This window comes from Salpingoeca rosetta (assembly GCF_000188695.1).
Source record: "Salpingoeca rosetta unplaced genomic scaffold supercont1.35, whole genome shotgun sequence".
Lineage (NCBI taxonomy): Eukaryota > Choanoflagellata > Craspedida > Salpingoecidae > Salpingoeca > Salpingoeca rosetta.
In genome coordinates, this window is record NW_004754899.1 from 150,381 (window position 1) to 160,547 (window position 10,167).

General features: G+C 56.7%; 3 protein-coding genes across 3 annotated transcripts in view; 1 reads left to right on the plus strand and 2 right to left on the minus strand.

Moving 5' to 3' along the window:
- The window catches only part of PTSG_10148 (aldo/keto reductase), a 3,677-nt gene extending 1,819 nt beyond the window's left edge, over positions 1–1,858 (minus strand). The window contains exons 1-7 of the mRNA XM_004988428.1: positions 1,665–1,858; positions 1,328–1,430; positions 1,082–1,137; positions 870–951; positions 588–647; positions 400–477; positions 220–316 (exon numbers count right to left, since the gene is read on the minus strand). Of these exons, the coding sequence (XP_004988485.1) occupies positions 220–316; positions 400–477; positions 588–647; positions 870–951; positions 1,082–1,137; positions 1,328–1,430; positions 1,665–1,830 (642 nt within the window). The 5' untranslated portion in view covers positions 1,831–1,858. The remainder of the gene's footprint in view (positions 1–219; positions 317–399; positions 478–587; positions 648–869; positions 952–1,081; positions 1,138–1,327; positions 1,431–1,664) is intronic.
- Positions 1,859–2,226: 368 nt separating this feature from the next.
- PTSG_10149 (chaperone DnaK) lies at positions 2,227–6,430 on the plus strand. The gene is made up of 8 exons (XM_004988429.1): positions 2,227–2,272; positions 2,416–2,554; positions 3,017–3,716; positions 4,083–4,305; positions 4,530–5,014; positions 5,275–5,424; positions 5,694–5,963; positions 6,248–6,430. The coding sequence occupies exons 2-8, from the start codon at positions 2,454–2,456 to the stop codon at positions 6,323–6,325; spliced, it is 2,007 nt and encodes a 668-aa protein (XP_004988486.1). The 5' UTR covers positions 2,227–2,272; positions 2,416–2,453; the 3' UTR covers positions 6,326–6,430.
- Positions 6,431–6,637: 207 nt separating this feature from the next.
- Positions 6,638–9,346, minus strand: PTSG_10150 (uncharacterized protein; the record flags this gene model as incomplete). The annotated part of the gene is made up of 6 exons (XM_004988430.1): positions 6,638–7,365; positions 7,576–7,672; positions 8,001–8,083; positions 8,268–8,473; positions 8,796–9,067; positions 9,273–9,346. The coding sequence occupies 6 exons, from the start codon at positions 9,344–9,346 to the stop codon at positions 6,949–6,951; spliced, it is 1,149 nt and encodes a 382-aa protein (XP_004988487.1). The 3' UTR covers positions 6,638–6,948.
- Between the last annotated feature and the right edge of the window lie 821 nt (positions 9,347–10,167).

A 10,167-nucleotide genomic window follows, 5' to 3' on the forward strand; every position in this document is an offset into this window, starting at 1 on the left:
TCTAAATTTTTTTACAGTGTCCCCCCGTTTCGTAGTTACACTCAAGTGTTGTGCCTTCCTACCACACTCAAAAAAAAACATGTTCTCATTCATTTACAAATGTATCTCCGTTAATTTTTTTCAAGAAGCAGCGTGTGAGTGTGAAGAACGGAGGGAGAGAGAGAGAGAGAGAGAAAAAGCAATCTCCAGACATGCCGCCCGGCAGACAGGCAGAGAGACATAAAGAGATACAGACAGAGAGAGAGAGAGAGAGAGAGAGAGAGAGAGAGAGAGAGAGAGAGAGAGAGAGAGAGAGAGAGTACACACAACCCAGAATCTCAACGCATGCACGCACGCACACACACACACACACACACATACATACATACACACACGCACACAAAATATCCCCCCCCTCACACACAGCTGACCTTGCCCTGTCGAATGAGATCATGGATTGTCATGAGCGTTTCCTCAATTGGCGTGCCATCATCCCAGCTGCATGTGCATGTGTGGATTGTGTTCGTGTGTCTGTGAGTGCGTGCAAAAGCGTATTTGTATGCGTGCACCTACACGCGGGTACACGACGTACAGGGGTTGCAACCCACCAGTGCATCTGATACAAGTCGACGTAGTCTGTCTGCAGTCGCTTCAGGCTGGCGGCGATGCTGTTGACCACGGTGCAGGTTCAAACAGGGCGCAGGGCGCAGGGCGCAGGGCGCAGGGCGCAGGGCGCAGGGCGCAGGGCGCAGGGCGCAGGGCAGGGATTGCAGCATTTACTCTGATTTGCACATGGTTATGACCTGATCCCTTCAAAGAAGCAAGCGCACACAGCACTCCACCATTTGGCTCTTCCACGCTGACACACACACACACACACATGTGCAAACCTGCGAAGGATGTGCTTGCGGCTGAGGCCGACGCCGTTGATGTCCTTGTCGCCGCTCCCAAAGCGAACCTTTGTGGCAATCACTAGGTGTGCAACAAGGCAGCGTGTGAGCGATGGGGTGAGCAAAGCGAGCGAGCACGCTAGCGACTGAGCAAGCAAGCAAGCAAACAAGCGTACAGTAGTGCGCATGCGATCACCATCCCCTTTGCTTACCAAGGGATTCTCTGTTGTCTCGCTCCTTCATCCACTCGCCCAGGATGGTCTCTGTCCTGAAGGCACAACGGATAGGAAGGGTGAGTGTGGGATGAGCAGATGACATCGCTCGATGAGCGCACACGCACGCATGCACGTGCGCACGCGCTCTAGACTCTCACACACACACATACGCACACACGTATGCACACGCACACACACTCACACACACACACATACGCACACACGCGCGTGCGCAAGACTCACTCTCCGCCAGAGTACACGTCTGCTGTGTCGATGAAGTTTCCGCCCAATTCAACAAACTTGTCCAGGATGTCAAAGGACTCCTGCTTCGTGCACTGCTGCAAGCCTACAAGCGGCCAGAGAGGCAGTTAAGGAGGAGGAGGAGGGGGGGGGGAGGAGAAGAGGATGATCGGCCAGGGATTCAAGCAAGTAGGCGACAGTCAATCGCACTGTCAGTGAGTGAGGTGATTCAAGCAATACGACAGTGAGTTCGCGTTGGCTCATTCAAGCAACCACACTGCGTCACACACACACACACACACACACACACACACACACACACACACACACACACACACACCCTTGAGGGATTTGCCAAACGTCATTGTGCCCAGGCAGATGCGTGACACACGCAGCCCGCTGCTGCCCAAGAACGTTGTTTCCATCGTTGGCGTGCGAGGTAGTGGGTGTTGAGATGGTGATGGCAAGAAACAGGCAGTGCAAGAAGAGTGCTTGACGCAAGTCATGTGGTTGTCCTCCGCTTTGCTAATTGCACACACCTTGGTGGGTCGCAATTTGCAACGCATACACGTGTACACCAGGTGTTGGTATCCACCGAAAATTTCTTCTGGGCGCTTCTCTCGTTGCGTTCGTGATTGCGGGGCGGTCGCAAACACCACAAAAAGGTGTTCTTGCACTCGCTTCTCGCACAAAGCACATGTGCGTGGCTTGAAAGACGAAGCAACCTCCTCCTTCTACCTTTTTTTCCACCTTTCTTTCATCTTGCTTGCTTCTTGCCCGCTTGGCCACGCGCTCACATATCCATCATCACTGGTGCGTGCTTGCGTGTCTGCCTTCTTGCCCTGCCTCTCTGTATGCATGTGTGAGTGTGTGTGAGTGTGTGGCGCGTGCGTGTTGGGTGGGGTTGTTGCACTCACTTTCCCTGCCTCGTCATTGTTGTAGTCAAAGGTCTGCGCGGCTCCTTGCTGTGTGCCGTGTGTGTGTGTGTGTGCCATCCAGCCAGCAAGTCGCTGTTGTCGCTCACCGTCATCATCATCATCAATGCCATCACCATCGTCGTCAACGTGTGTTTGCCTGTTATCCGTGCACAGTGTCTTTAGAGAGCACAAGTTAGAGCACACAAGCAGCCATGTTCCCTGCCGTGCGACGAACACTCGCTGCGGCCCGCCTCGTGCAGGCACCCGCAGCACAGACCACCAATGCCGCTGCAACCGCCGTGCGTGCCATGAGGTATGCACGAAATGCTTGTTGTGTGCATGTGAGAACTTTTTGCGAGTGTGTGCTGGTGTACTGGCGTGCCTTTGCTGCCTTTCCTTGCTTTGCTTTGCCGTGCCGCACACACGAATGCACACACACACACACACACACCCACACCCACACACACACACCCACACCCACACACACACCCACACACACACACCACCCCTCACCTCCGCCCCTCCCCCCCCCCCTCGCCGCGACTCCTCCCGCCGTGTAGCTTCTGGACTCTTCTTCGAGCTGAGCCGGCTTAAGGATTGTTTTTAGGAATACAGTGTTGCGACTTGGTTGATGAATCGATTCCCGTTGACCACACACACACACACACACACACCACCACCACCACACACACCACCACCACCACACACACCACCACACACACACACCCCTCACCTCGCTCCCCCCCCCCCCTGCCGCGACTCTCCCGCCGTGTAGCTCCAAGGTTCAGGGCTACGTCATTGGTATTGACCTTGGTACCACCAACTCGTGCGTTGCGGTTATGGAGGGTAAGACCCCACGCGTGATTGAGAACGCCGAGGGTGCCCGCACCACGCCCAGCGTCGTTGCCTTCACCGAGGACGGCGAGCGCCTTGTCGGCCAGCCCGCCAAGCGCCAGGCCGTGACCAACCCCAAGAACACGCTCAGTGCCACCAAGCGCCTCATTGGCCGCCGCTTCGACGACCCCGAGACGCAGCGCGACCTGGAGACGGCCAGCTTTGAGATTGTCAAGGCCAAGAACGGCGACGCGTGGGTGCGCGCCGCCGGCAAGGACTACTCCCCCAGCCAGATTGGTGCCTTTGTTCTCATGAAGATGAAGGAGACCGCCGAGGCATACCTCGGCACCGCCGTCAAGAACGCCGTCGTCACCGTCCCCGCCTACTTCAACGACTCCCAGCGCCAGGCCACCCGCGACGCTGGCGAGATTGCCGGCCTCAACGTTCTCCGTGTCATCAACGAGCCCACCGCCGCCGCCCTTGCTTACGGCCTCGACAAGGCCGAGGACAAGGTCGTTGCCGTGTACGATCTTGGTGGCGGTACCTTCGATGTGTCCATCCTTGAGATCCAGAAGGGCGTCTTTGAGGTGCTTGCTACCAACGGCGACACCTTCCTTGGCGGCGAGGACTTTGACAACCACGTAAGTTGCAGGCGTCAACATGTACCTGCTGTCTTTGGGTGTGTGAATGGGTGCGTGTGAATGGGTGTGTGTGTGTGTGTGTGTGTGTGTGTGTGTGTGTGCGTGTGTCCCTGGTGCCTTGTCGCCAGTCGGCAGCTATATTGTGTTTTGCAATTGTTCTTCATGATCGTGTTGTACCTGTGCATGCCAGAAGTAGAATGTAGCATCTGTGGGCTCTCCTCCTTTATCTTTCCGCATCGCCATCACCTCATCCACCATGTTCCCCACCCCACCGTTCCTTCTTCTCCCACACCGCGTCATTCACATCACCTTTCAACGTTTCTCCTCCCCTTACCCTCTGCTGGCACCTTTTCTGCCTGCGCACAGCTTGTGCGTTACCTGATTGACGAGTTCAAGAAGGAGCAGGGCGTGGACCTGGGCCGGGACAACATGGCCCTTCAGCGCCTGCGCGAGGCCGCCGAGAAGGCCAAGATTGAGCTCTCCTCCTCCATGAACACGGACATCAACCTGCCCTACATCACCGTCGACGCGTCCGGCCCCAAGCACATGAACCTCAAGCTCAGCCGCTCCAAGTTCGAGACCATCGTCGGTGCGTACACACCTGTGAGCCTGCCCATGTGTGTGTGTGTGTGTGTGTGTGTGCACGCGCACATGCATTTTTGCTGGCGAAGAATGCTGCGCATCTTGGCCGTCCATGAAATCAGTATTGTATTTGGTCATGAATCCTCACAAAAACATATCTTCCTCTGCTCCCCTCTGTCTCTCCCTCCCCCCCCCCCTCTCTCTCTCATGGGAACGTTTTTGTTTGCTCAGGCGACCTGGTGCAGCGGACGGTTTCCCCCTGCGAGAAGTGCATGAAGGACGCCAACCTCTCCCCCAGCGGCATCAGCGACGTGCTCCTTGTCGGCGGCATGACCCGCATGCCCAAGGTGCAGGAGGTGGTGACCAAGGTGTTTGGCAAGCCCCCATCCAAGGGCGTCAACCCGGACGAGGCCGTGGCCATGGGCGCCGCCATCCAGGGCGGTGTGCTTGCCGGAGAGGTCAGCGACGTGCTGCTCCTCGACGTGACCCCGCTCTCCCTCGGCATTGAGACGCTCGGCGGCGTCATGACCCGCCTCATTGAGCGCAACACGACCATCCCCACCAAGCGCAGCCAGGTGTTCTCCACCGCCGCAGACGGCCAGACGCAGGTTGAGATTAAGGTGTTCCAGGGCGAGCGCGAGATGGCCCTGGACAACCAGCTGCTCGGCCAGTTCAGTCTCGTCGGCATCCCTCCCGCCCCACGCGGCACCCCACAGGTCAGCACACCAGCGCCAACGGAATAGGGAATGTGTGCGTATACTTTTGTTGTGTGCGTTGTGTGTTGCGTTGTGCGCGTGTGTGTGGTGCGCGTGTGTCAGTGGTTGTTGCACATCTGTGTCAGTGGTGGTTACAGGCCTGTGTTGGCGCGCTGTGTGTCGTTGACTGGTTGTGGCCATTACCCGGTTGCTGTCATCAAACTGCCCTCCTTTCCACTCACACCTTGTTTCCACGCCATCCACCCGCGTGCGCTGTGCAGATTGAGGTGACGTTTGACATTGACGCAAACGGCATTGTGAACGTGTCTGCCAAGGACAAGGGCACGGGCAAGGAGCAGCAGATTGTCATCCAGTCCTCTGGCGGTCTCTCCAAGGACCAGATTGAGGACATGGTTAAGCAGGCCGAGGCGGTGAGTCCTTGCACGCGTGGCGTGTGTGGCGTGTGCGAACGTACGCTTTGTTGATCACCAGGTGCTTTTTGGCTTCTCTCCCCGTGTGTCTCTGTATGTGTGTGTGTGTGTGTGTCTCTCTCTCTCTCTCTCTTGTCTGTCTGTCTTGTTTCTTAAGCACCTCCCCTTTCTTCCCTGCTCCATCCCCCACTCGCTTGTCTCCGTCTTTGCTTCGCCAAATTATTCCTCACCTGGTGCACGTGCATTCTTTGCCCTTGCCTGCACTGCAGCACGCTGAGGAGGACAAGCTGCGCAAGGAGCGCATTGAGGCCGTGAACAACGCTGAGTCGATTATCCACGACACGGAGAAGAACCTGGACGAGTTTAAGGACGACATTGAGGCCGACGCCGCCGACTCTGTGCGGGGCAAGATCACGGAGCTGCGGGACATGCTGAGCAACGCGGCGAGCAACACGGAGCTGACAGCAGAGGAGATTCGTACCAAGGCCGGCGAGGTGCAGCAGGAGTCGCTCAAGGCCTTTGAGGTCGCATACAAGAAGGTCTGTCCCAACAAAGTGCTGGTGCTGCTGCTGATGTTGCTGGTGTCTCGTCAAGGGAGATGGGGTGCAAGGGGAAGGGTGGGTGATGATGCGTTGGGGAGACTCAAAAAAACGGGGAGGGGGATTGTGTGTCTGTGTATCTGTGTGTGATGTGTGTTCGTGTTTGTGTGTCTGTCTGTGCGTGATGTGTGTTGTCAATTGAGTTGCCCCGTGAAGCCTTTGCGTTGCGTTGCGTTGCGGCCTGCTGAGTCCTCACTGCCACTGCCTCCCCTCCCTTCCCACAGCGCGCCGCGAGCAACGAGGGCGGCAGCAGCGGCAACAGCGGCGCCAAGGATGCCGACTTTGAGGACGTCAAGAAGTAGGCTCACCCCCCCCCCCTGGTTCCAACCTCAACTCCAAACTCCAAAATCCAATCCAATCCAACTCCAATCAACCATCTGTCCATCTTTGGTGCAGAGTGATGTGTGTATCGTGCCTCGTGTGTCGCACCAAAGGCACGCTTCTGCTGTTGTGCTATATTGCCCGAGTGTTTCGTGTGTTCGTGTGTGCACGTTATGTGTAAATCTCTCTCTCTCTCTCCAACCCCAACAACACCAAAAACAAGTCGAGTCTGTTCGTTTCACAATGCAGCAGCTTGCACTGGTTCTCCCCTTTCCCACCACCACAACATGGTTTTTCTTCTTCCAATCTTCCACCTTTGGTGTTTGTATCCAAATGAACCGACACTAATGACATGAGACGAGCAGACGGCACACCTCAATCACTGCTCTACTAGGCTGCACAACAACAACAACAACATCAACACATGGGCACTACACACGTGTGGAATTGAATGGCACGGGACACGCAAGGCTGGCTGTTTGATTGATTAGCGTGTGTGTCGTGGCAACAGCGTGGAAGACAAGTGACACCGCACACACACACACACACACATGTATGTGATGCCACTCGACACACGACCGTGTTACACACCACCAATGCCGTGTCACACTGTGAGCTGTTGCATGTGTTCCCGCAGCGCGTGCACGGGCTGGTGCGAGTCCATCGTGTCGGTTGTCTTCATCGTGGTGGCGGCAGGAGGTGAGTGGCTGTTACTGTCTTCTTCACCATGTAGGTATCGAACGTACGCTGTGAGCGACAACGATGACACTTGCTTCTGCTGATGTAGTTGTGGTATGGACACACGCACGCCTCGCTGGCGGCCCCGCGGTGTTGTGCGCGATGTAAGGCCATGGAACTGGCACACGCCATGCAGAATCATGCGTTGGTACGCATCAGCACCCAAGATGAAGGCTGTGTCGCCACCACGCTCGGCATACAGGGACACGTGTTGTGGCAGCGGCACGCACGCGGGCTGCCGCACCACCGCAAGCACAAACTCCTCCAGCTCAGCAACAGCAGCCTGGAATGGTGCGCACGTGTGCGTGGTTGTTTGTGTTTGTTTGAGTTTGTGTTTGTTTTGAGTCTGTGTTTGTTCGTTTGTTGTTGGCAGACAGCCAAACAGGGCCAAACGAAGCGGAAAAATGTCGCACACAACACAACCACGCACAGCACAAGATACCACAACCAAGCACAGGGCCACACAACAGCGGTCAGCACAACGCAGCCTCACTGATGGCTGCCTGTTGTTCTTGATGGCGAGGCGGATGCGTCGGTCGACTTTCAGATATCGCTGCTCGTTGTGGCGGTGCACGGCCGGCACACACGACCTGGCAGTGATAGATGGATGGATGGATGAAGTGTAGAGATCAGCGAGTGAGCGAGTGAGTGAGTGAGCGAGTGAGTGAGTGAGTGAGTGAGTGAGTGAGTGAGTGAGTGAGTGAGTGAGTGAGTGAGTGAGTGAGTGAGTGAGTGAGTGAGTGAGTGAGTGAGTGAGTGAGCGTGAATGCGCGTTGAATGGGAGTTGTGTGGTGGGGTTCAGACAGGCACAGACGCAGTCATGTATCTTCAACACAACAGCAACACCAACAACGACAGCATCTGCAGCAGGATGTGGAGCAAGTTTGCCTGCATGCACCCATCACTGTTGTGACTCACTTGTTGGTGCGACGCCGGCTGCGTGGGTTCGTGAGCACTTTGCTCTGTGTCTGGCTCGGCAGTGAATTGAATGCGTCCCATTGCTAGCGTAAAAATGGTGGCGGAAGGGGTGAGGTTGTGAGAGTGACGCACATCCGTCAGATGGTCATGATGGTCATGATCGTCATGATGGTCATGATAGTCATGGTGCACGGCGACACAGGCACAGACACAGTCACACACACCCCACAGACACGCAGAAACACACACATACACATACACACAAACCTTGAGGTCTTCCGATGAGCCGAGCAGCTGCGTGAAGGCGGTTGGCTTGTGCTCGGGCCTTGGTCCCGTCATAAACGCATATGGATCGACCTCCTCACCAAACTCGTCCCCGTCATCGTTGCCAACGTCACCACCACCCCGACCACGCTGCTGTGCACGGCTCTGCTGTGCTGCCAGTCGGCGTGCAATCCGATGAAGGTTGCGGTCTGTAAGAAGCGGGAGGGGGGACAGCGGTGGCAAGGCGACCATGGATTGTGGCGGTGCACACGATAATGGCGTGTGAAGTGTGTGGGCCCAGAGTTGGATGGTAGCATCAAGAATGCCCCCCCCCCGTTCATGTTACACACGCATAACAAGACGGGCCAGGAAGCTCGGGTTGCGAGAGCAGCCACAGCAACCACAGCACCCACCACAGCATCCACGACCAGCAATGACAGCATCCACCACAACAACCACAGCAATCACAGCAACCATCAGCACCACCACCAGCACCACAGCAACCACGGCAACCCTGAGCATCATGGGTACCGTTGCGGTCGCGCTGGCCACGACGACGGCCAGGGGTATGGCGGGCGGATGCAGGGGATGGGACACGGAAACGACCAAACCGCGAGCCAACACGCGGTGCTGTATCGCTGCTGCCACCATCTCCACGTGCACGGTGGCGATACCGGGACCGGCTGTGAGGCTGGCGAGCACCACCGTTCACGGATGCGTCGGCCGCTTGCACCCCTCGCTGCTGTGCTTGCTGCAGCTGCTGGTTGTTGGGCTGCTCGCTACCCTCATCGGCAAGGGCCACACTGCCAGGAAGGTGACGGAGGGGGGGGGGGAGGGGAAGGAAGCTGGTTGTGTTACAATGCGATTGACGGTTGCGAGATGGCACCAAGGGGGTTCAACTGTTCGGTGTGACAATTTGACTGTGCGACAAGAGATGCGCCGCCCACACGTCACAAACGAAGCGCACAAGCGCAGCTGGGCCATTTCATGCAATGCATTCGGGCTCACTTGAGCAAAGCGATGGTGAGCTGCTCTTCTGCATCCACTTGGGTCTCGTAGAACTCACGGTCGTGCACCACCATGGTGAGTGTTTGGACAGTCCAAAAGTAAACGATGCGTGCGTGCAAGGAAGTCGCTCGTGTGACAAGCGGGTGGTTGTCGTTGCTGCTGCTGCTGTCGTTGGGGTCGTTGGGGGCCGGTTGGACCGTAACTTGACAGCTGTGACAGTTGGTGAGGCACAAGGGTGTGGAAATGGCAAAGAAGCAGTCACAGAAGAAGGGCGCGCGTCGAGTGAGTATGTTCGTGAGCGGCGCTGGTGTGACCCAGGGAAGTGCGGGGGGGGGCGGGTTCTGTGTTGTGTAACTGGCTCTGTTCACGCGCAACACCCACAACAGCAGCCAGAACAAGGAGCGCCTGTGTCCGTGTATCTTGAGTCTGAGTGCGGAAAGGCTTGCACAACGACAAACAACGCCAACCACAGCAGATATTGACAACCCATCCATACACATACAGATAAGCACACACAGCCAGCAACGGTGACATTTGCGCGCTGGCGCGCCAACACCAAGCAAGCCAGCCCTCCTTCCACCCTTGTCCTCCCCTCCCCCGCCTCCCACAGCTCACCGCAACGGTCGTTGTGCAAACTGTTTTCCCTTTGCCGCCCGCGCGTCGCGGTATTGCGCCCCCGTCGTAACCATTCAACGAATTCTGGCCATCACACCATCAACTTTCTACAATCACCTCCAAATCGCGCAGCAGCACAACAAACAACAACCAACCCACCCGCCTTGCTCTTGCTTTGTTTTCGCTGCCAGTGTGCTTGTGGAGTGTGTGTGAGCTTGTGTGTGTGTGTGTGTGTGTGTGTGTGTGTGCACGTGAAGAGTGTCCTTCTTTCGACTCTTCT

Excerpts from the sequence above, each read along its gene's own strand:
- PTSG_10149 (XM_004988429.1), top strand. The coding sequence starts at position 2,454 with ATGTTCCCTGCCGTGCGACGAACACTCGCTGCGGCCCGCCTCGTGCAG. Across the intron at positions 5,015-5,274 it reads CCCCACGCGGCACCCCACAG|ATTGAGGTGACGTTTGACAT; the intron begins GTCAGCACACCA and ends TGCGCTGTGCAG. Across the intron at positions 5,425-5,693 it reads TGGTTAAGCAGGCCGAGGCG|CACGCTGAGGAGGACAAGCT; the intron begins GTGAGTCCTTGC and ends CCTGCACTGCAG.